The sequence below is a fragment of the Macaca thibetana genome, chromosome 3 (assembly GCF_024542745.1).
Source record: "Macaca thibetana thibetana isolate TM-01 chromosome 3, ASM2454274v1, whole genome shotgun sequence".
In the NCBI taxonomy this organism is placed as follows: domain Eukaryota; kingdom Metazoa; phylum Chordata; class Mammalia; order Primates; family Cercopithecidae; genus Macaca; species Macaca thibetana.
The window spans coordinates 120,124,790-120,151,034 of NC_065580.1; the positions used below are offsets into that span (position 1 = coordinate 120,124,790).

Here is a 26,245-nt window from a genome sequence, read left to right on the forward strand (position 1 = left end):
TGAATGAAAGGCAATTAAGAGCCTGAAGGCATAAAAGCACCTGCAACCATGAGGACAAAAGCTGCACTAAGGACTGGGGGCAAGACTACAAGTGGTCCGAGATCAGGAGAATGCTGCAGAACCACTGCATCAGCTAAGGGGAACCACTGAATCAGGACCCTCAGGATCTTGCCACAAAACCAAATTGTAACTGACACACATCTTCACCATTACCAGCTATGTAAACGTGGGAAAGTATTTAATTATTGTGACTCATTTCCTTCATGTACTAATTAGAGTAACAATAACTCACAAACTCAGGCAAATTAAATATGAAAATCTATGTGATGGGTTTCAAACAAAACCTTTCACATAATAAACACTCAATAACTAACTAGCATCAGCAACAGCAACATTATTACAGGAGGAAAGTTAAACCTCACTAGTACTAAAAAAAATGAACATTAATAGAGGAAGAAACTATTTCCATATATCACATTAAATGAATGACTTAAAAATGATACTGAAGAACATGCAATAAAATATGTATTCTGATATATCATTGGTGGTACTAGAAATTGGTATACTCCTTATAAAATACACTTGGCAAATGATCCAAAAGATTAGAAATACCTAAACCTAGCAATTCTACGTCTGGGTATTTCGCAAAAAAAACAAAACAAAACAAAACAAAAAAACGCCAAAACTTTAAAATACCACAAAATCTAAAGTAAGAAGATGTCAACTGTAATGCAACACATAATGGTGAAAATTTGGAAGCAATAAAAATGTCCAACAATTAGAACAGCTTAACCATATGATATGGTTTGGCTCTATGTCCCACTTAAATCTCACCTTGAATTTAATATTCCCCACATGTTATGGGAGGGACCCAGTATGAGGTAGCTGAATAATGGGGGCGAGTTTTTCCTGTGATGTTCTTGTGATAATGAATACATCTCACAAGATCTGATGGTTTTATAAGGGAAGTTCTGCTGCACATGCTCTCGTCTGCCACCATGTAAGATGTGACTTTGCTCCTCATTTGCCTTCTGCCATAATTGTGAGGACTTCCCTGACATGTGGAACTGTGAGTCAATTAAACCTCTTTCCTTTATAAATTACCCAGTCTCTGGCATGTCTTTATTAGCAGTGTGAGAACAGACTAATACAGTAAATTGGTACTGGGAGTGGGGCACTGCTGAAAAGATACCTGAAAATGTGGAGGCGACTTTGGAACTGGGGAACAGGCAGAGGTTGGAACAGTTTGGAGGGCTCAGAAGAAGACAAGAAATGTGGGAAAGCTTGGAACTTTCTAGAGACTTATTGAATAGTTTTGCCCCAAATTCTAATAGTGATATGGACAGTGAAGTCCAGGTTGAGGTGGTCTCAGATGGAAATGTGGAACTTGTTGGAAACTGGAGTAAAAGTCACTCTTGCTATGCAAAGAGACTGGTGGCATTTTGCCCTGCCTTAGAGATCTGTGGAACTTTGAACCTGAGAGAGATGATTTAGGGTACCCAGTGGAAGAAACTTCTAAGCAGAAAAGTGTTGAAGAGGAAGCAGATCATAAATGTTTGGAAAATTTGCAGCCTCATGATGGGATAGAAAAGAAAACCAATTTTCTGGGGAGAAATTCAAGCCAGCTGCAGAAATTTTCATAAGTAATGAGGAGCCAAATATTAATCACCAATCGGAAAATGTCTCCAGGGCATGTCAGACACCTTCACAGCAGCCCCTCCCATCACAGGCCTGGAGGCCTAGAAGGAAAAAATGGTTTTGTGGGCAAGGCCTAGGACCCCCTGCTCTGTGCAACCTAGGGCCATGGTGCCTTGCACATTTCAACTGCTTCAGCTCCAGCTATGGCTAAACAGGGCCAATGTACACCTCAGGTCATTGCTTCAGAGGGAAGAAGCCCAAACCTTGTCAATTTACACGTGGTATTGGGCCTGTGGGTACACAGAGATCAAGAACTAAGGTTTGGGAACCTCCACCTAGATTTCAGAGGATGTATGGAAATGCCTGGATGTCCAGGCAGAGGTATGCTGCAGGGGTAGAGTTCTCATGGAGAACCTCTGCTAAGGCAGTGTGGAAGGGAAATGTGGGGTGGGAGGCCCCCACACAGAGTCCCCACTGGGGTACTGCCTAGTGGAGCTGTGAGAAGAGGGCCACCGTCCTCCCAACCCCAGAATGGCAGATCCACCAAGTTTGCACCACGCACCTGAAAAAGCCACAGAATGCCAGCCTGCGAAAGCAGCCAGAAGGAGAGCTGTACCCTGCAAAGCCACGGGGTGGAGCTGCCCAAGGCTGTGGGAACCCACCTCTTGCATCAGCATGACCTGGATGTGAGACATGGAGTCAAAGGAGATCATTTCAGAGCTTTAAGATTTTGCTGCCCTGCTGGATTTTGGACTTGCATGGGGCCTGCAGCCCCTTCGTTTTGGCCAATTTCTCTTATTAGGAATGGGCGTATTTACCCAAAGCTTGTACCCATAGTATCTAGGAAGTAACTAACTTGCTTTTGATTTTACAGGCTCATAGGCAGAAGGGACTTGACTTGTCTCAGATGAGACTTTGGACTGTGGACTTTTGAGTTAATGCTGAAATGAATTAAGACTTTGGGGGACTGTTGGGAAGGTATGATTGGTTTTGAAATGTGAGGACATGAGATTTGGGAGGGGTCACGGGTGGAATGATATGGTAGGGCTGTGTCCCCACCCAAATCTCACCTTGAATTGTAATAATCCCCACATATCAAGGGTGGGGCCAGGTGAAGATAACTGAATCATGGAGGCAGTTTCCCCCATACTGTTCTCCTGATAGTAAGCCTCACAAGATCTGATGGTTTTATAAATGGGAGTTCCCCTGCTCATGCTCTCTTGCCTGCCACCATGCAAGATGTGACTTTACTCCTCATTTGCCTTCTGCCATGACTGTGAGGCTTCCTCAGCCATGTGGAAATGTGAGTCAATTAAACCTGTCCTTTATAAATTACCCAGTCTTGGGCATGTCTTTATTAGCAGTGTGAGAACAGACTAATAAACCATATTATAGTTTTTTTTTTGCTGAAATGTATGAAATACTGTAGTCATTGAAATTATGTTAATGACGTAAATAGTATAGAAATATATATATATATAATACTATTAAGGAAAATACTACATATGGTACCTATAGCATGAATAAAAAATTCACACAAAAGTAGGAAATTTACCAAGATGTTAACATTGCTGACATCTGGGTTATGAAACTATAAGTGGTATTTTCCCCTTACTTCTAACCCTCTACTTTACAAATTTCCTGTAATTAATGCTGTATCAATTAGAATATTTTTAGCTGCAAGTAACAGAAAACCTAACTTGCTTAAGCAAAAGAAACTTTCTTATTTGACAGAACTAAGAAGTCTAGGACAGGCTAGGGTTCAGGTACAAATAAGGACAGTAACTCAACACCATCATCAATGCCCCAGTTCTTTTCCTATCTTCACTGTGTGTCCTCATTGTGGGCTTCATCCTCAAACTGGTTCACCTCATGGTCACAACAAGGCAGTGGCCAGAAAAGCTATGTGTTGACTGGCTAAAAAGAATCATTCTCTGGAGTAAACAAACTTGGGGCTTTGTTAGGAAGAAGGGGAGAAGTGAATTGATATTGGAGAGATAAGCAATGTCTTCTCTACTTTGCTACTATTTTAATTTTTCAAAGTATATTTATTGCTTCCAAGCTTGTGAATGCAATTCATTTCACTGCAGAAAATTTGGAAAACACAGGGCATTAAAAAAAAAAATAAAAAAAACTCACACATGATCCCATCACATGAAACAACCATTGTTAACATTTTGGTGCATTTGGTTTAAAAATCCATACAATATGGGTAACAACTGTACACTTGTGTATATAATCTTAATTAATTTGTAAATGTGATTTTAATGGCACAATAACATTCAATCAAATGGAAACAGGATAATTTATTCAACCAATTATATTGTCACTCATTTATATTATTTTCCTTTTCATTATTATATATAATACAGAAATTAATACCATTGGATGTAATATTTCACTTTATTTCTGATTTACTTCTGTAGTAAAATTTCCATTGACCAAAATTTCCATTGGACCAAACATGTTAAGGCTCTTTTACCATATTGCCAAATAAACACATCTTACATATTTATAATAAGAATAATTCAAATTAATAAAATAAAAACTGGGAATTATATTTGCCCTGCTAACTTCACAGACTGGTATAATTATCAGATTATATAATTGCTAAAAAAGTGTTTGGTGAAAATTTAAGCATTATATAAAAGTAAGATACTATTTTGATGCAAATAAATAAAAAACATTTGAAACTGCTTTATGACAATAATCTCTCGGGAATTCATTTATAATTTTTATTGTACACATTGTCATCACTTTAAACAACTTTCAACATTTCACATCCTACCTGTTAATAGAAGCAACTTTTGTCTAAATTGCTCAAGCATTTATACTCATAGAACTTTAATGATGTTTTCATTAATTTTAAAAAGTATTAAGGATATAACTATGTGCTATGAAGAAGGCCATGAAGCTAGGAGTATCCTAGTATAATTGAATGTGGAAGACAAACATAATCAACTAAAATAAATGTGATAAGTGATATAACAGAGCAAAGAACATTTTACTATAGGACCCAAGAAAAAGAAATAATTAATGCTTCCCTTCCTTCTCCTATTTTGTCCTTTGCTGCAATTTCTTTCTTTTTTTTTTTTTTTTTTTTTTTTTTTTTTTTTTTTTTTTTTTTTTTTTTTGAGATGGAGTTTCGCTCTTGTTGCCAGCCTGGAGTGCAGTGGCGCAATCTCGGCTAACTACAAACTCCACTTTCTGGTTTCAAGCGATTCTCCTGCCTCAGCCTCCTGAGCAGCTGGGATTACAGGCACACACCACCACGCCTGGATAATTTTTGTATTTTCAGCAGAGATGGGATTTCACCATGTTGGCCAGACTGGTCTCGAACTCCTGACCTTGTGAGCCACTGGCCTCAGCCTCCCAAAGTGCTGGGATTACAGGCATGAGGCACCGCACCCGGCCCTTTGCTTCAATTTCTACAGCTTGTTTTCTTTGCCTGAACTTTACAAGTCTTAACCTTGTTCTGCCTTCAGATATTTGTGTGGTCTCATTCTGGTGTGCCAGTAGCTAAAAATCCATGATATGCTCTCATCCCACTCCTGTTGTTCACTCCTCTTATCTGGGGTCACCTATCTCTTCGTGATTGCATTCCGATCCCCAGTACTTATCACAGGAATAACAACTCTGCCTCTGCTTTCCCAGGCTGTTGATGGGGTGCTGTTCATGCCTCAGAAAAATGCATTGTAAGTTAAATTAAGTTAAATTATTAAAGATTTTAAATATAGGAAAAAAGTAAGCAAACATAAAGAATATGTATTCTAATCCATTATTTATTATACAGTTAAGAAATTTGGAAACTTTAGTAGATTACACTGCTTTTAGAGGTGGAGACATGGTAGGTCTTCTACTATTTGCAAAATACATGTGTTAGTAATTTTGGGAAGAACAGTAACTCACCCGCACGGTGTAATGTGAGTATGTCACGTACTAGAGGAAAGAAAGCACTTGAAAAACGTCTCTAAACCGTATAGAAACAATTACATCATGATGATGAAAGCCTAAGGAATTTTTTTAGAAAACATTACCAGGGCTAATCACAAAGTACAGCCATATGTTATTTATCTTCCCTTTGTGTCTGTGTTAGAATTCTAGAGTTATATTTGTACATAGGATGGAAAAGTGAGAGGCTAATTTATTAACTAGTTCATTTTTTAAAAGTCGAACACATCCTATGTATAGATGAACTGTCCTCCTGTCAATGTATTGCACATTTGTGCCCAGAGCCAACATGGGGTATGTTTGCCATTTACAAACGTTTATGTCTTAAGAGAGGAAATATGAAGAGCAAAACAGTGCATCCAGAGAGAGAAAGCTGATACAAATATAAATAAAACAATAATAAGAAAAATTGAGAAACTACTAATTCTCTAAATCACTCATGTATTTTCCTAGAATTTAAATCTTTTAATTTTTGATAACATTTCATATTCAAATATAGCATCCCAATGTGAGACAGGATAAGTATTAGTGATGGTACAAGTGATATTTGTTACATAATATTCATTTTCTTAGTGGAAGAAATAAAATAAAGGTTGTGATAACTGTTGATTATTTTTCCTAGAGGGATTGTCAGGGAAAGAAATCGCTTTCTCTCTTTCTCTTTCTCTCTTTCCACTAAGAAAGTTCAATTATTAATTTAGGAACATAGAATAATTACTCCATTCTAAAATGCCGAAAAGGTAATTTAAGAGACTTAAAATTGAAAAGTTTAAGATAGTCACACTGAGCTATATTAAAAATCTACAGTGTGTTTGAACTAGGCCTTATATTAAAGAGGCTAAAAATTGCAATAAGACCCCAGGCTTAAATATGGCTTTAAACTGTGAAAGGTGAAACTAGAATGAATAAAATCCCATAAATTTAAATCAAAAGAATGACACAAGCTGAAATTAAAGTTATTATAGAATAATATGGTGGCCTGGATCTAGTGAACATATAGTAAAAATAAAACAGAATATTTGTGAAAAATCTTGAAAAATCTTTTGGGCTAGCTTGATGCAGTATATTTGAAACTATTTTTTAAATGCAGTGGTACAAGAAATATTTTAGAATCATATGTAGGTTTAGCATTAATGGATAAAGACTAGGGGATTTTCGCCCTCATAAAGCACTTGGACATACAGTATTTGATTAAAATGATGACACCATTTTTTGTAAAATGTGATTAATTTTGGCATAATAATGATTTATTATATGTTAATATTTCAAATATATACTTTGCATTTAATAAACTACTGAATAACTGAAGATAATGGCTTATAAGCACGTTTTTGCTCCATACACCAGGCTGCTATTGCACTGAAGGCAATGAATTCCATCACGGGGGTTATATGATCCAGGGCTGCAGATCACTGTGAAAAAAGAATAAGTTAATAAGTAGTATTTCCTAATACACATAATATAAAATTTTCAATCTCAATTCTTTTAAGTGTATACTTCAGTAGTATTAAGTACATTCACATTGTTGTGCAACAAATCTACAGAACTTTTTCATCTTGCAAAACTGCAACTCTATACCCATTTCCTTGTTTCCACAGCTGTTGGCAACCACCATTATACCTTTGGTTTCTATGAGTTTCACTAATCTACATACCTCATGTAAATGGAATCATACACTGAAAGTTTTTTTTTTTTTTTTTTTTTTTTTTTTTTTTTGAGATGGAGTCTCGCTTTGTCGCCCAGGCTGGAGTGCAGTGGCCGGATCTCAGCTCACTGCAAGCTCCGCCTCCCGGGTTTACGCCATTCTCCTGCCTCAGCCTCCCAAGTAGCTGGGACTACAGGCGCCCACCACCTCGCCCGGCTAGTTTTTTGTATTTTTTAGTAGAGACGGGGTTTCACCATATTAGCCAGGATGGTCTCGATCTCCTGACCTCATGATCCGCCCGTCTCGGCCTCCCAAAGTGCTGGGATTACAGGCTTGAGCCACCGTGCCCGGCCACACTGAAAGTTTTAACTGCTTACTCTGAGATTCCTGTAAAGAGCGTGCAACCGGGATCCCTTGCGTGCATGCACAGTTGACAATATGGTTGGTACTCCTATGAGAATCTAATGCCACTGATGATCTGACAGGAAGCAGAGCTCAGGCTATAATGCTCACTTGCCTGCCACTCACCTCCTGTTGTGCAGTCTGGTTCCTAACAGGTCATGGACCAGTAATGTTCCCTGGCCTGGGGGTTGGGGACCCCTGCTTTAAGTCATATAGCAGAAGCCACAAGAGGTCAACACTACAGGAGGAACCAAATGTGCTTCACACACGGCCATAACAACTGTATTTTAGGTGAAAAGAGACTGCGTCTTTTTCTAATAATCTCCTGATAAATTCAGCAAAGTAGTAGCATACAAAATTGATACACAAAAATCAACTCTGTTTGTGTATATTAACAATAAACAATCCAAAAGGGAAATTAGGAAAATAGTTCCATTTAAAATACAATCAAATAATATTTCACCATAAACTCAACCAAGGTGTTGGAATAATGTATACTATATATTACCAAAAATTGTTGAAATAAATTCAAGAAGACACAAATAAATAGACATATCATGTTCATGGGTTGAACACAATATTAAGGTGTTAACACTACACAAAGCTATTGATTCAATGCAATCTCTATCAAAATCCCAATAACATTTTTTTCATTAAAACCAAAAATCCTTCTCAAGACTCCAAATAGCCAAAATATTGAAAAAGAAAAACAAAGTTGAAAGTCACATTTTCTGATTTTAAAACTTACTACAAAGCTACAATAATCAAAACAGTGTGGTGCTGCCAAAAAGACAGACATACAGACTAATGGAACAGAATAGAAAGCCCAGTAATAAATCCTTGCATATAGGGACAAATGATTTTCATAAAGGATGCCAAGATCATTCAATAGGGAAAGAATACTTTTTTTCAACCAACGGTATTGGGAAAACTGGATATACATAGACAACTAAGTGAAGTTGGACTCTTAGACCATATACAAAAACTAACTCAAAATGAATCAAGGACTTAAGAGCTAAAACTGTAGAACATTTAGAAGATGACATTGGTGAAAAGCTTCAGGATACTGGGTTTCACAATCATTTCTTTTTTTCTTTTCTTTTTTTTTTTTGGGGGGGGGCATATTTTTGTATAACATACAACCTTTTAAACGTTACTGCTAGTATCTGAATTTTTGTGTTTGTACTTCAGTCCCTCTGAGTCACTGGTCTTCTTTTGTTTCTCGTTTGTATTTTTCACATTGTGTGTTTCACAGTAGTGCACACAAATGTTTTCGGATTGTTGCTGCTGTACTGCTCACTTCCATTCCTTAGATGTAAGCATCCTGCAAGTTTTGCTTGAATGTTCCTCTTCCCTCTGTGACTTCTGCTTATTTCCTTTTTTGGTAGATACTGTGCATCATCTACATCTTCTTCAGATATTTTTCTCTGCTCTTCATGTTTTTCACTTAGTCCCTTGGATATTCTGACTCCTGAAAACTTTTTGGCTTTAACTTTGTCTAAAAACTTCTGATATTTAGCAATATTCTCATCTAGAGCTTTCATAATGGCTTTGGTGTGATTTTTCCATATGTCCTTCCTCAGATTCCTAGTAAAACTCTTCTTCATCATCTCCTGCTTCTGCTCCTCTTCTTCAGTAGAAAAGCTCTCAAGCTCTTTCTCCAGATATGACATATCCACAGGAACTGGGTCATCCCCAGAAGACTGAGGCACCACATTGGGTTTGCCAAAGTTGCTGAACCCATGCACAAGAATCTGTTGCATCTCTGAGTTAGCATCCCAATGACTATTCTCTTCTTTTTCTTTTTCAATCACAGATTCTGTCACTTCACCTACAGTTTTGGTATTCCTTCTGTCACTTCCTCTTCTGGATTGTTCTGGGTTGCTTCTGTGGCAACTTTCACAGACTAGGAAGGTGAAAGCTGGGGGCCCACAAGGGGCTCTCTATTAGGCAGCTTGACAAAGAAGGGAATCCAGCCTCCTCAGCCAGTCATTGAGGACTATCCACCCACAGTCAGTAAGTAAGTAAGTTACTCCACCCTTCAGTAACTTTCCAGTCCAGAAAGTTAGCTTCTCAATAAAGTCCTCAGCATTCTCCCAATAATTAATCTTTTATGTCTTGCTGACATATTCTTGCTTTACTTGTTCAAATACATCAATACAGTCTTCAGGGGCCTTAATTTTTCCTACTTAAACAGCTCCTTTTAGTACAATGTCTGTCTTCAAGTCCTTGGAAGAGTAAACCAAACCTGGACAGTCAATCAAGCATAACCAATATATCAAGGTAATGTATTTCCAGATATTTCATCTACAATGGGGGCCACACTGCAAACTTTCTTGGAACACTATGTTTATATCACAGAGCTCTTGCCAACAGTTAGATAGCCAATGAACCCAACACTCATCTGTTTCTTGTCAGTGTACAACTTTCCAAACTGCCACAAAAGCTGAATAAATGCTCCTTTGTGAAAGGGGTCAGTAAGACTTGCATGGAAAGCAAGTGTTGGCTAATCCAACCCATCATTTTGTTGCCCAGGTTGGAACAAGGTCACATTTGTTATGTACAAACATAAGGTGTTCCCAAGGTTTATTCTTTTTCAAGTGAGGCTCAAGGCTCAATGTGAGAGGAACGGGTACCCACTGGATCTCTAGCATCAGCAACCTGAACTACAGCATCTGGTGAATCTATAACCCTGGAGAGCTCATTCTATATTCCTTTGGACTGTCCCTTTTTACATATCTCTTCTTGTGCTTCATTTATCACACCAGTGTCTTCAGTTACTGAATCATGATCTTTTATAGAAACTGGTCATAGCTCTCAGCAGACATTTCAGTATTTTCTATAAAAGACTGCATATCACTTGAAAATAAATTTGGTTGCTTCTTTTGTGACATAGGGCCAAATGTAGTTTTAAAACTTTCAGTATCAGGAACTTTCAGTATCAGGAATGTGCACCTTTGAGTTGAGGCTGGATTCAATCTTAGAGAAGAGACATTGGTAACTTGCTTTGCTTCATGACAACTATGTATGAATCCTTCGTAACTGTATCCACTTCCTCTTGAAGTTTTTGTAATCATGACTGCTTAATCACATGTGCATTTTCAAACCATTTAATATTTGGCTGTACTTTTATCACTGTGCCAGAAGCCACCTTTGATTGATATTCAAGGGGCTTAATGATCTTACCACAACTGTTCTTGCATTTCTTTTGCCTGTACATATTCAGGCCTGAGACTGTGGCCTGGTCCCTCGTGTTTTGACCTCCTGCTTCCTGGACTCAGTCTGGGTTTGTGCTTGTGTTGAAGAGGTTGATGGTGCACTGTCCTTTTGTACTTGGGCTTTACCATTTTGGCGACGAGATGGGAACTGAAGTGCTAAGTCCGGCTTATGTTGGGTAAATGAGTTCACAGCTTCCCAGGCCTGGCTGAAGTGACCTGTTTTATTACAGCTTCAATCTCAGTAGTTGTTATTGGTCTCCTCAGTTGTTAGATTTTTTCACAGTTCAATCTTGGTAGGCTGTATGTGTCTAAGAATTTGTCAATGTCTTCTAGGTTTTCCAATTTATTGGCATATAGTTGCTTATAGTAGTCTCTACTAGTCCTTTGAATTTCTGTGGCAGCAGATGCAATGTCTATTTTTTTATCTGATTTTATTTACTTTCATTTATTTTATCTTCTTTTCATAGTCTGAATAAAGGTTTGTTGATTTTGTTTATCTTTTTAAAAAATAACTTTTTATTTCATTGATTTTTGTATTTTTTATTTCAATTTCATTTATTTATGCTCTGATCTTTATTTCTTCTACTAATTTGGAGTTTGGTTTGCCCTTGTTTTTCTAGTTCTTTAAGATGTATCAATAGGTTGCTAATTTGAAGTTTTTCTGCTTTTGTTGATATAGGTGCCTATTGTAACAAACTTTCCTGTACTTTTTCACTGTATCCCATAGGTTTAGGTACCTCATGTTTTCATTTTCGTTTGTTTCAAGACATTTTTAAATTTCCTTCTTAATTTCTTCATTGAGCCACTTGTCATTCAGGAGCATATTGTTTAATTTCCATGTGTTCATACAGTTTTGAAATTCCTCTTGTTATTGATTTCTACTTTTATTCCATTGTGGTCAGAGAAGATACTTGATATAATTTCAATTTTTTGACTTTTTAAATATTGGATTTGTGGCCTAACATATGGTCTGTCTTTGAGGATTATCCATGTGCTGAGGAGAAGAGGCCTATCTTTGAGAATTATCCATGGGCTGAGGAGAAGACTGTGTATTCTGCAACTGTGGGATGAAATGTTCTGTGAATATATCTATTAGGTTCATTTGTTCTATAGTGCAGATTAAGCCTGATATTTCTTTGTTGATTTTCTGTCTGGATAATCTGTCCAATGCTGAAAGTAGGGTGTTAAAATCTCCAGCTATTATTGTATAGGGGTCTCTCTCTTTAGCTCTAATAATACTTGCTTCACATATCTGGATGCTCCTGTGTTAGATTCATATATATTAAGAATTGTTATATCCTCTTGCTGAATTGACTTCTTTATTCAATGACCTTGTCTCTTTTTATACTTTTTATCTTGAAATATATTTTTTTTCTGATATAAGTATAGCTACTCCTGCTCTTTTCTGGTTTTTATGAAATTTTTTTTACCCCTTTATTTTCAGTCTGTGTGTATGTCTGTCTGGGTGTAGTGTGTTTCATGTAGGCAACAGAATGTTGGGTCCTGTGTTTTTATCCATTCAGCTCTCTATGTCTCTTTGTTGGAGAGTTTAGTGTATTTATATTCCATGTTATTACTCATAAGGAATAACTTTTGCCATTTTGTCACTTGTTTTCTGGTTGTTTTGTAGTCTTTTCCTTCTTTCCTTCCTTCCTGTATTCCTTTTAGTGAAGGTGATTTTCTCTGGTGATATATATATATATGTTTTGTTTTTTGATTTGTGGTTACCACAGCCTTGCAAATAATATCACATAACCTATTATTTTAAACTGATGACAACTTAATGTTGATTGCATAAACAAACAAGCAAAGAGAAAACTAGTAAAAACTCCACAGTTTAACTTCATCCCCCCCGACTTTTTGGCTTTTTGTTATTTATATCTTATTATACAGTGTTGTGAAAAGTTGTAGTTATTATTTTTATAGGTTCATCTTTCAGTCTTTCTACTCGAGATATGTTTATACACCACTATTACAGTATTATAATGTTCTTTTTTTGTGTGTATCTACTTCAGATGATTTCTTATTGTTCATTAACATCCTTTTCCTTCAGATTGAAGAACTCTCCTCAGCATTTCTTATAGGCAAGGTCTGGTGCTGATGAAATCCCTCAGCTTTTGCTTTTTCTGGGAAAGTCTTCATTTCTCCTCCATGAGTGAAAAATACTTTTGCCAGATATACCACTATAGGATACAAGTTTTTTTCTTTATTTCCTTCAGCAATTTAAATATGTCATACCACTCTCTCCTGGCCTATAAGGTTTCCACTGAGAAGTCTGCTGACAAATGTACTGGAGCTCCATTGTATATTGTTTCTTTTCTTTTGCTGCTTTTAGGATCCATTCTTTATCCTTGACCTTGGGGAGTTTGACTATTAAATGTCTTGAGGTAGTCTTACTTAGGTTAAAGTTGCTTGGTGGCCAAACCTTTCCCGTACTTGAATACTGATATCTTTTTCTAGGTTTGGAAACTTCTCTGTTACCATCCCTTTGAATAACCTTTCTACGCCAACCTCTCACTCTACCTCCTCCTTAAGGTCAGTAACTCTTAGATTTGCCCTTTAGAGGCTATTTTCTAGATCTTCTAGACATGCTTCATTCTTTTTTTCTTTCGTCTTTTCTGACTGTATTTCCAAATAGCCTATCTTGAAGCTCACTAATTGTTTCTTTTGCTTATAAATTCTGCTGTTAAGAGTTTCTGATGCATTCTTCAGTATATCAATTGCGTTTTTCCAGCTCCAGAACTTTTGTTTGATGCTTTTTAATTATTTCAATTTCTTCATTAAATTTATCTGACAGGATTCTGAATTCCTTCTCTGTGTTATCTTCTATTAAGCTTCCTCAAAATAGCTATTATGAATTCTCCATCAGAAAGGTTACACATCTGTTTCTCAAGATTGATCACTGGTGCCCTATTTAGTTCATTTGATGAGGTCATGTTTTCCTGGATGATCTTGATGCTTGTAGATGTCTGTCCATGTCTTGGCATTGAAGAGTCAGGTATTTATCATGGTCTTTGCAGTCTGGGCTTTTTTGTACCCATCCTCCTCGGGAAGGCCTTCTAGGTATTCAAAGAGACTTCAGTGTTGTGATTGAAGTCTTTGGTCACTGCAGCTATATCTGCATTAAGGGGCTCTCCAAGCCTAGTAACAATGTGGCTCTGGCAGACTTGCAGATGCACTGCCTTGGAGGTCCTGGGTAAGATTCCGAAGAATTCCCTGGATTACCAGCCAGAGACTCTTGTTCTCTTATTTTCCCCCAAACAAACAGAGTCGCTCTGTGTGTACTGAGCTGACTGGAACAAGAGGAGGGGTGACTGTGGCCACCACCACCTGTGACTGCACTGGGTGAGAACTGAAGCCAACATAGCATTGGGTTTCACCCAAGACTCATAGTGACCACTGCCTAACTACCACCTATGTTCACTGAAGACCCAAGGGCTCTACAATAAGCAGGTGGTGAGTCCAGCCAGGCTCATATCCTTCATATCCTGTTGGCAAGTTTCCTTCAGCCCTGACTGGGTTCAGAGATGCCAGCTGGGAGCCAGGGACTGGAATCTACCTGGTCCTCTATTCTACAGCTGCAGAACTGGCACCAAAGCTGCAAGATAAAGTCTTTCCCACTCTTCCCTCTCTCCTATCCTCAAGCAGAGTAGTCTTTCTCTGTGACCATCATTGCCCCAGGCCTGCGGCAAGTATTGCCTGGCTACCACCAATGTTCACTCAAGGCCCAAAGGCTCTTCCGTCAGCTTGTGGTGAATGCTGTCAGTCCTGAGCCTCTCCTTTCAAGGCAGTAGGATCCCTCTTAGCTCAGAGAAGGTCCAGAAATGCTATCCAGGAGCAATGACCTGGACCTGGAGACTCCAGGAGCCCACTTGTTGCTCTCCTCCACAGAGCTGGTATCCAAGCTAATGCTTGATTCTTATGAAGGTGCTTTATTGTGTGGATAGTTATTCAATTTGGTGTTCCAGCAGGAGGGATAATCACTGGAGGGTTCTATTTGGCCATCTTACTCTGCCTTCTCCCTGTTTTGATTTCTTTTACGTGATACCAAAAGCACAAGAAATAAAAGAAAAATTGGGTTCTACAAAAATAAAACCTTTTGTGTATCAAAGGACACTATCAAATATAGTGCAAAGGCAACCCACAAAATAGGAGAAAATATTTGCAAATCATATGTCTGATAGGTGATTAATTTTTTAAAAAATTTTAAACCCCTATAATTCAACAACCAAACAACCCAATTAAAAAATGGGAAGAAGACTTGAATAGGTATTTCTCCAAAGAAGATATACAAGTGGCCAATAAGTATAAACAGATGCTCAACACTACTAACCATTAGGGTAATGCAACTCAAAACCATAATGAGATACCACTTTAAACACAATCAGACGACAAGTATCAAGAAAATGGAAAATAACTAGTGTTAGTGAGGATATGGAGAAATTGTGAGACTTGTGCATTGCTGATGGGAATGTAAAATGGTGTAGTGGCTATGGAAAATCAGTATGGTGGCTCTTTAAGAAATTAAAATAGAATTGCCATATGAATCAGCAATCCCATTTCTGGGTATATACTCAAAAGAATTGAAAGCAGTGTCTCAAAGAGATATTTGTACACATTATGGACTTAATGTTTGTGTCCCTCCAAATTGATATATTAAAGCCCTAATCTCCAATGAGGCAATATTGGAGATAAGGTCCCTAAGGAGATAAATTTAAATAAGGTAATAAAGGCAGGGCCCTTATCTGATAAGATTAATGTCCTTATAAGAAAATAGACCAGAAACACTGCTATCTCTTTCTCAATGAATATGCACCAAGGAAAAGCCATGTAAGGACAATACCAGAAGGTGGCTGTCTGCAATCAAGAAGAGAGCCCTCTGCAGAAACTGATCTTGGACTTCTAGCATCCAGAATTGCAAGAAAATAAATTTCTGTTGTTTAAGCCACCCATTCCATGCAATTTTACTATGGCAGCCTAACACAGTATACATCTAAAAGGATCTTGCAGATATTTGCTTACCTGTGTTTAATGCAGCATTATTCACAATAGCCAACAGGTGGATGCAGCCCAATGCCCATCAATGAATAAATGGAAAACAAAATGTGGTGTATACGTACAATAGAATGTTATTCAGCCTTAAAAAGAAGGAGATTCTGACACATGCTATAATATGGATGAATCTTAAAAATATTGTGCTCAGTGAAATAAGCCAGTCATAAAAAGACAAATACTATATGATTCCATTTATATGAGGTATCTAGAGTAGTCACATTTGTCAAGAAAAAATGTAGAATGCTGGTTTTCAGGTGTTGGAGGGAGAAGGGAATGGGGAGTTATTATTTAATGGGTATCAAATTTCAGTCTAGAAGTTGAAAAAAATTCTAGAGATGGATGCTGATGATGATTTCACAACAGTGGGACTGTAGTTAATGCCACTGTGTATTTAAATTATACATTTAAATACACTTAAAATGTTAAATTTTATGTTATGTACATTTTACCATAATAAAAATGTTATATATATGCATTCGTATATTTAAATTAGCTAATATCTAAAATTTGATTATGCCAAGAATTCACATAGATATGGAATAAGAGTTTCTTCCACACTACTATTGGAAATGTATTAATAAAAACAACTGTGAAAAATAGTCTGATATATTTTAATTAACTGCATATCTTGTGACCCAATATTAGATAAAGACCTTTAAGAATCTTGAACAGAATATATAAACAAAAATGTTCATTACAGCACTGTGTGTCATAGCAAAAAATTAAGAACAATCAATTTCAACCAACAATAAAACAGACATATGCACTCTGATATATTCATATAATGGAAAATTATACAAAAATATAAATTTTAAATAGTGTTATAATCAGAAAAGTACAAACAAATTTCACACATATGGTCTATAATAATGTGAATAGGTTAAAATAACTATAATTGGATAGATTTATAATTAGATAAATTCTCAGTCTTGACTGGATAGATTCTCAATCTTGGTATTTAAAAATCCAGCTGTATGCTGTTAACATAAAAATATAAGTTTCAGCCAAATTAATATATACATATGCAAAGCAATCACAAAATCTCAACCATGACAATTTTATTTTATTCAACTGGACAAACCATTTTAAAACTGGCAGCTTTTAACAAGAATAAAAACAATGATCTCTATACATAAGACATTTTTGTCAGTTTTAGTAATAATCACAATCAGTAAAAGAAAAAACATAATTCTTTAAAAGATGTGTGTATATATGTATTTTATATGTGTTAGTACATGTATATGTCTATTTATATATACACATATAAATACACAAATTAATACGGTATATACCCTTACTTCATAGACCTGAGAGTAAAGGAACAAAAATATGAAATTATTGAAATAAAATATTAGATTTTTTTTTCACGCTTATGAGACAGCTAAAACTTTCCTAAGAAGAAACAAGTGTAATTGCAAGGGGTCCCAAATACTCAAAACATATTTTAAAAAATGAACAAAGCTTCCAGTTGCACCTCCAAATTTCAAAACTTACTACAAACCCATAATAATCAAAACAGTGTAGTACTAGCATAAGGAAAGGCCTACCACCAATGAAACTGAATAGTGTTCATAAATAACCTCATACATCTAAGACAACTGATTTTCAACAAGGATACCAAGACAATGAAATGCGGAAAGAACAGTTTCTTCAGCAAATTATTCTGGAACAACCAGATAGCCACATGTCAAATAATGCAGTTGGATTCCTACAACACACAATTTATAAAATTTAGCTCAAAATGCATTGATGACCACTTTGAAAAAAATATAGGGGTAAGTCTTCACGATTTTGGATTTTGCAATGGTTTCTTAGATATGACACCAAAAGCAAAAGCAATAAAAAATAAGTATAAATTAGACTTCATCTCAAAACGGTGACCAAATGGACAATATTATGGATGTGAAAAGAAAAGCAGAGAACAGGTAAAAATATTTGCAAAGCATATATTTGCTAAGAATCTAACATACAGAATATCTAAAGAGCCCTTACTACTCAAAAACAAATAAACAAAATCCCAAGTTAAAAACCTGGCAGAGGATTTACGTAGACATTTCTCCAAAAAAGATACACAAATGCCCACCAAGCAAACACAGGAAAAAATGCTCAACATCATCATAATTCAGGAAATACAAATAAAAACTGAATGAGACACTATTTCACATATGCTAGAATGGTTAGAATAAACTTTTTTAAAAAAAAAAAAAAAAAAGGAAAATAGCAAGTGTTGGCCAGGATGTGAAGAAACAGGTACTCTCATACATTACTAATGGGATTGTAAAATGGTATATCTATTGTGAAAAATGGTTTGGCTTATACTCAAAAAGTTAAACACAAAGTAAGTGGAAAATAGAATAAAGTGGAATGACCCAGTATTCCACTTTGGTGTGTACCCAAAAGAACTGAAAATAGGCACTTAAGTGTATACTTTTCATGAATGTTCACAGCAACAGTATTCACAGTAGCCAAAATATGGAAATAACCAAATGTGCATGGATAAACAAATTGTATATATACATAAAATGGGATATTATTCAGCTATAAGAAAGAATGTAGCACTGATACATGCTACATCAGACAAATCTCAAAAACAATATGCTATGTGAAAGAAGCCAGATACAAAATAATACATATTGTTGTGTTTTATATTAAATACCCAGAATAAATAAATCCATAAAGATAGAAAGCATAGTGATAGTTGCCAGGGGGTAATGGTAGACATGAATGAGGAGTAACTTTTTAATAAGTACAGGGTTTCCTTTTTGCAGTGATTAAAATATTTTGGAATTTGGCAGAGGTATTTGCAAAACATTGTGATTGTACTAAATGCTATTAAATTGTTCTCATTAAAATAGTGAATTTTAATTAATGTGAATTTCAACTCAATTAAAAAAATAAATAGAGCTTCATTTAATCTGTGGACCAGTATAAATTGGTGTAACACATGTGTATTTGATAATCAAAAGGAGAGGCCAATCATGCATAAAACAATAAATAAATAATTAAAAGCCCTGAATTTAATGAATGACGTAAATTAACAGGTCAAAGATACCTGGCAAACATTCCACACAATATATACAAAGAACTCCACTTTTAGGCACTACAGAGTCAAACTGCTATTTATTTCCGGTGTAGCTTTGAGAATTTCTATATGAGTTTAACATAAAGATAAATGAGTTTTAATAAAGAGAAATTCTCAAAGCTATACAGGAAATAAATGTAAAAGCCCATCGTATTACAGGCAAGGTGGAGGGATTTATATAACTAGAAGCTCTCTTCTCATCAGAAACAATAAATGCTAGAAGAGAATGGAGCAATGGTTTACTAGATATAAAAGTAAATTTTACTTTCAAAACTAAGGGTAAAAAAACAATTTGTAATAAAAATTAGAGAGACATATTATCCAGGTAACAAAATAATATGTTCTCCCAAATCCTGCAACATGCAGTCTATAGAATCAATCTGGATGTGTACTCCTGAATAAAAGTTAAAAAAAGAAAGACTAAAGGAAATTCCTTAGCCTGAAGAGAGCTACTACCAGATGGAATAATAGGAAATCCATGTATCACCTTGCCTGAAACAACGAAGAATAATAATCATCATTCAATATACATGGAAAAAAATGGTTTTCAAGACATTAATTATCAAACCACAAGGAACTGTGATTCTTTGGAAATGAGAAACAGAAGATGTGAGCCCTACAATTGTGAGCCTAAAATTAGTAAACTAACTTCCATAGCTTACTGTCTTGAGTGAGTTTTCAAATTATGTTACAGGGAACTAAGGTGGAGCCCAGCAAAGTCCCTCAATTGAAGAGACCAACCTAAGAGTCAGAGAAGACCAACATTGCTGGAGTTAAGACTATGTCCCAGAGAGGAGATAGCTACATACACAGGGGACCCTGGAGATGAGTAGAATATTTCTCCTACATATGTTACACAACAGAATCAGCAGGTATGTGTGAGGAAGCTGTTAGGCTGGGAAGAGGAACATCTATTTTGATAGCAATAGAGGGAATAGTGCCTGGCAGTCACTCAGGATAATGAACAGTGTCTGTTCCCAATAGCCAGGATGAGAAACTCAAAATTCAAAGGACACTGGGTAAAGCACTTGAAAAGGCAGTAAGAAACAATTACCTCTGGAATGAATGTTGAACAAGAACCACCTATCAAATTACAAAGCAAGACATAAAATAATCAAACAGCTTCCAAGAAATGCATTAATTGCATGTGAAAACAAAGACTCAGAAGAAACAAATTTTTAGGAATATCAAAATATCCAGCACCAAATAAGGCAAAATTCACAATGTTTGGAATCCCAACAAAGATTACCGTGCATAAAAAGAGGCAGGAAAACATAACCCATAATCAGGGAAATAATCAAACAATCAAAACCAAACTGCAACTAAAGAGGTAAAATACACTGAAAGCTATAAAATATTGCTGAAAGAAACTAAAGATGACCTAAATATTCTGTGTTCATGAGAATAAACATTTAATATTGTTAAGATGTTAATATAACCCAAAGGGATCTAGAGATTCAATACAATCCCTGTCAACATTCCAACAGCTTTTATTGAAGAAATGGAAATGCCAACCCTCAAATTTATGTTGGATTCAAAGGGCACTAAATAGGCAAAAAAAATTAGAAAAAGGAAAACAAAGTTGGAAGATGCATAACTCCCAATTTCAAAAATTACTACAAAGCAATAGTAATCAAAATAATGTGGTAAAGGCATAAGGACAGACATATAGCCCAATGGAACAGAAATAAGTGCATATATCCATGACCAGCTCATTATTTATAAGGGTGCCAAGTATTTTAATTATGGAAATAATAGTCTCTTCAACAAATGGTAAAGAGACAAGTGGATTTCCAACTGCAAAAAAATGAAGTTGAACCGCTATTTCATATCAAATACATTAATCAACTCAAAATGGATTTATGACCTCAATAAATTCGAGCTAAAACTATTAAATTCCTAGAACAAAACATAAGGCTAAATCTTCATGCCTTTGATACAGCAATAAATGCTTAGATCTGACACCAAAAACATGGGTAACAAAAGAAAGCACACGTAACTTTGACTTCATCAAAATTAAGATTTTGTCCATCAAAGTATATTACCAAGAACTTTGCAAATTGGCAAAGCAGAAGTGTTTACAGGATCTAAATAACTGGTACAATATATAAACACTAAACATAAGAAAGCTGGAATGGTTATATTAACATCTAACAAAATAGGCTTCAATGTAGGAAATATTATCAGGAATATAAAAATGTACTACATAATGACAGAGGAGGAAGTGATCAGGAAAAATATAGCAATCCTAAATGTCTATTTCACTAGTTACTGAGTTTCAAATATGTGGCAAAACTAAAAGGAAAAATAGACAAATTCACAATGATAGCTAGGAATTTCAAACATTCCATTCTCAAAAACTGATATAACAAGTTGAAAATAAAAAAATACAGGGATATAGAAGATTAATCTTCTAAAACCAAAAATATCAGAATAAACTTTTTATTCATGGGGCCATGTAACATTTATCAAGATGTGCCAGAATTCTGGCCAGAAAACAATCTTTAGAACAACTGAAAGGACTGAATTGATATAGAATATGTTTTCTGAACATAAGATATTTAGTTGTAGATTAACAAAAATTATATTGGAATTGACCAGATGTTATGAAAATTAAACAATATACGAATAAATAAGACCTGGGCTAAATAAAATTACAAAATTCAGTAATATTTTGGACTTACCAAAAACTTAAAAATCAATAAAAATAAAATTAGTGGGCTATAGATAAAGCAATGTTAGGGAGAAATGTAAGGCTTTAAATACTTACATAAGAAAAAAAGAGAAAGGTATGAAATCAATGTTCTATGCTATTCTCACAAGAAACTAAAGAAAGGGCCAGACACAGTGGCTCACACCTGTAATCCCAACACTTTGGGAGGCCAAAGCAGGCAGATCACAAGGTCAGCCATTCGAGACCAGCCTGGCCAATATGGTGAAACCCTGTCTCTACTAAAATACCAAAAATTAGCTGGGCGTGCTGGTGTGTGCCTGTAATACCAGCTGCTCTGGAGGCAGAGGCAGGAGAATCACCTGAATCTGGAAGGCAGAGGTTGCAGTGAGCCAAGATCACGCCACTGCACTCCAGCCTGGGCAAGAGAGTGAGACTCCATTTAAAAAAAAAAAAAAAAAAAAAAAAAAAAACACTAAAGAAAGAAGAGCACATTAATTTTCAGATAAGAAAGGAAAGACTTTAGAAACTGTTGAAGGTATTAGCTAAAATTAATGAAACAGAAATCAGATAAGAGAAAATAAATACAATGCTGGCTCTTTAAAAGGACTAATACAATTGATAAACTTCCAATTAAAATTTAGTAAAACTTAAAAACAAAAAACGTATGTAGGTGGATAATATCAGGAATTAATGATAAAACATCACTGCAGATCCTATGATATTAGAAAGAAAATAAGAGAACATTGTGATCAATTTGTGGAATAAATTTGACATCTAAATAAAACAGACAAACTCTTGAGGATATACATTATCAAAACAGACTCAGAAAATCTGAAAAGCCCTGTATCAACTAGCCACTGAATTGTAATTAAACTCCTTTACACATGGAGTTACCATTTTATTGTTATGGTCTAAGCTACTAATATCCAGCCATTCCATTGATTACAATTATATACTCAAAATAATTATATTGTAAAATAACTACCTGAGTACTCTAAAAAGCGAAGAGATTCAAGTGAATTTAGAAGGGCGGTTGAAAGAAACAACTCACACAGGGAAGAGTGTCCATTCTGTTTGTCTGTTTTTACATTTTCTCTCTCTCACATTTATTACCACAAGGGTGAACTGAGTTGCAGAACAGCACTGGGCAGGTAGGTAAAACTTGGATAGTAGGCCTGCCATATTTCTGGCCAATGAAACCAAAGAATGAAGCCAAATAATACTGTGATGTAAAGGAGATATCCTGGAAGGGAGAGAAGCTGAGAAACGGTTCCACTAATTCTGTGTACAAGCCTGGATAAAGCTTAGCCAAACCCAAAAACCACACATACACTACACCAGATAGATCCAAACCAGCAAAGACTTAAGAATTGAACTGAGATTTGAAACCATACAAATTTCAGCCTAACCCTTGAACACAGACGCATGAGAAAGACCCAAAATCAGCATAACGAAGTCTTTGAGACCTGAACTGGACTTCAATTACTGCCCACAGAAGGAAAGATAAAATTATCTTTATCTAAATTATCATTACCTAAATACAATTGGATAGATTTCCTGCTAAAAGGAAAACATCAACCTTCTCCATCAGATTATAACAGAAGCTAGAGGACACATAATATAACATTCACAGTTACAACATACAATACAAACTAAGTCTACACAGAAAAATCAAGGAAAATGTGACCTATTAAAAGGGTAAAGACAAAACATGCAAACTTCAAAATGACAGAAGTGTGAATTATCAAACAATGTCTTTAAAACAGCAGCGATAACTACATTACATAAGACATGTGAAAGCATACTTAAAATGAATGACAGACAGTAAATCGTAGGTGATAAATAGAAACAACTAGAAAAAAATTAGAAAACTCAACATTTAAATATAGAATATTGGAAATAAAAAATTCACTGGATGGACTCAACAAGAGAATGGAGATGATAGCAGCAAAGTCAGAACACTTTTAGATCAATAAATTAATCAAACTGAAAAACGGAAAGGAAAAAATTAAACAATAGGGGAATACACAGAACAAACCTCAAGCAGTGTACAATATCAAGAACTATGAGTTGTTACAGAAGGAGAGTCCAAAAAGAAGAGGGGGCAATAGAAAATCCAGCAATATTTTAAAACGATAATATGTCATTTGGTGAAAAAGATAAATTTACAGATTTAAGGATCACAAAGAACCCCTAAAAGGATAAATTCAAAGAAAACCATGCTTAGAAACATAATCAAAATGTTGATGAGAAAAGACAAAAATCTGAAAAGTAGCTGGAGAAAAATGACAAATAATGTAAAAGGAAAGAGCAATTCAAGTCACTGGGAATTTCTTATCAGAATCCATGGTGGTCAGGAGACAATGGAACACCACTTTTAAGGGCTGAGAAAAAGTGCTGAGAATGCTGAATTTTATAGTCAGAGAAAATATCCTTCAAGAAATGAAGAACAGACATCTATACATAAAGGAAAGCCTTGAGATTCAGGAAAAGTAAGATAATTTGCCACCAGCATACCTTCTCTACAAAAACTGCTAAAGAAAATGCTTTCAGGTAAAACAAAATAAAAAAGGAAACCTCAGATCTGCAGAAATGTAAGAAGAGCATCAACAGTGGTAAACGCGGGTACATCCAACAGACATTTTCCCCCTTAAGTTCTTTAAAATATGTAAAACTCTTCAAATCGAAAATTACAATAGTGTTTTGAGGAATTTTCAGTGTTTATATATATACACACACACATATACATATAACATATCTATATAAATATAACATATATGACAATTATAAAAAGCAGTGAGAGGGTAGCTGGGTAATAGAGCCTCAATGATTGTAAGGATCCTACATTTTATGTAATGTTGTACTACATTAAGTAGACAGTGAAACTATAAATTTGTATACTTTAATCTGTAGACTACCTAAAACATACAAAAACATGTAGTCAAAAGAAAATTAAATGAATTAAATACAGCACAAATGCAACTGAACAGATTAATCTATAATATTAAAAATATTCTAACGAGACAGAAAGAGAAGATCAAAGAAGAGAGGAGACAAATGGAAAACAATGAAAACAATATGTACACTTTAAAAGAAAGGCAGACATTGACAGACTAAAAAAGCAAGATTCAAGCATAAGCTGCCTATAATAGACAGGTTGAAAGTAATTGAAGGGGGGAAAAGCCTTATCATGCAAACAGTAAGGAAAAGAATGCCAGAATTGCTACACTAATGTAAGTAAATAAAATTCAAGCAACACAGCAATTTAGACATAAAGAGACATTTCATAATGATAATCCATCAGAAGGACATATATGGTGAAATAACAGTCTCAGAAGAATAAAAACCTGACGAAATTATAGATCATAAACAACCACTTTAATCTACTTACATTTATAGAATCCTACAATCAACAACTACAAAATATCCATATTTTTAAATCAGATATGGTACCTTCAACAATACAGATATAACAAGCCACAAAATCAATCAAATTAATTTAAATGTCCTCTGACTATATAAATATCAAGAACACTGAGTTATCTAGAAAAACCTTAAATATCTAAAAATATTTTGAAATTAATAACAATGAATATATAACACTGACATTAATGGGATAAATCTAAAGCAGTGTTTGAAAAAATTATCATTTTACATGTGGCTTTTATTAGGAAAAAATGGAAATTTCTAAATATCAATGCCCTCATTGAAAATTTCAAGAAATCTATTTTTGAAAAGTCTCCAAAAATATGTAAATTTAGCAAAGTAGTTGTAATCAAGGGCAATGAACAAAAACCATATTTCTAAGTACTGGCAATAAACGATTACAAACCAAAATTTAAGCCACAATACCACTTATAATAACTACCTCCAAAATGAAATAACTATATGAATCTAACAACCATGTATAAGACCTATAAGATGCTAACTACAAACTACCAATGAAAGAAATCAAAGCCCTAAATAAACAGATGGACATGCTATGTTCATGGATCTAAAGATTTAATACAGTAAAATTATGAAAATTCCACAAATCCTATGTTGAACTATAAGTTTAATACAATTGCTATGAATATCCTAGAATAATTTTTTTCGTAAATACAGATAAACTAAGCTTTATATGGAAAAGCAAAGAAACTAGAATAGCTAAAATTAGCTTTGTGAGAGAAGAAAAAAGTAGGAGAAATCCCACCACCAATTTTAAGACTTACTAACCATAGTAATGAAGACAGGGTTTGCTCTGGTTTGAATGCTTGTCCCTTCCAAACTCAAGTTGAAATTTAATTGCCATTGTAACAGTATTAAGTAAGATCCTTAAGAGGTGATTAGACCATGAGGGCTTGGCCCTCATGAACTGATTAATGTCATTATCATGGGGGTGGATTCTGGGTTTGGCCCCCTTGTCTCTGTTTCTCTCTCTGTCTCACACCCTCTCTTTGCACTTCCATCATAAGATTACACAATAAGAAGGCCCTCACCAGATGTCAATACCTTGATCCTGGACTTTCCATGCTCCAGAACTGTGAGAAATACATTTCTGTTCTTTAGAAGTTACAAAGTCTCAGATATTCTATTACAGC

At 35.2% G+C, this 26,245-nt stretch overlaps 1 protein-coding gene and 1 pseudogene across 5 annotated transcripts in view; both read right to left on the reverse strand.

The window, feature by feature from the left end:
- Positions 1 to 6,077: 6,077 nt before the first annotated feature.
- ZPBP (zona pellucida binding protein) overlaps positions 6,078 to 26,245 on the reverse strand; it is a 149,140-nt gene continuing 128,972 nt past the window's right edge. For 3 of the 5 annotated variants that reach the window (XM_050785557.1, XM_050785560.1, XM_050785558.1), the window contains one exon: positions 6,079 to 7,001. In XM_050785557.1, the coding sequence (XP_050641514.1) occupies positions 6,907 to 7,001 (95 nt within the window). In that variant the 3' untranslated portion in view covers positions 6,079 to 6,906. Of the gene's footprint in view, positions 7,002 to 26,245 lie in introns of all 5 variants that reach the window. The other 2 variants (XM_050785561.1, XM_050785559.1) reach the window with 2 other exon arrangements.
- On the reverse strand, positions 8,709 to 15,544 carry LOC126951457 (nucleolar GTP-binding protein 2-like; annotated as a pseudogene).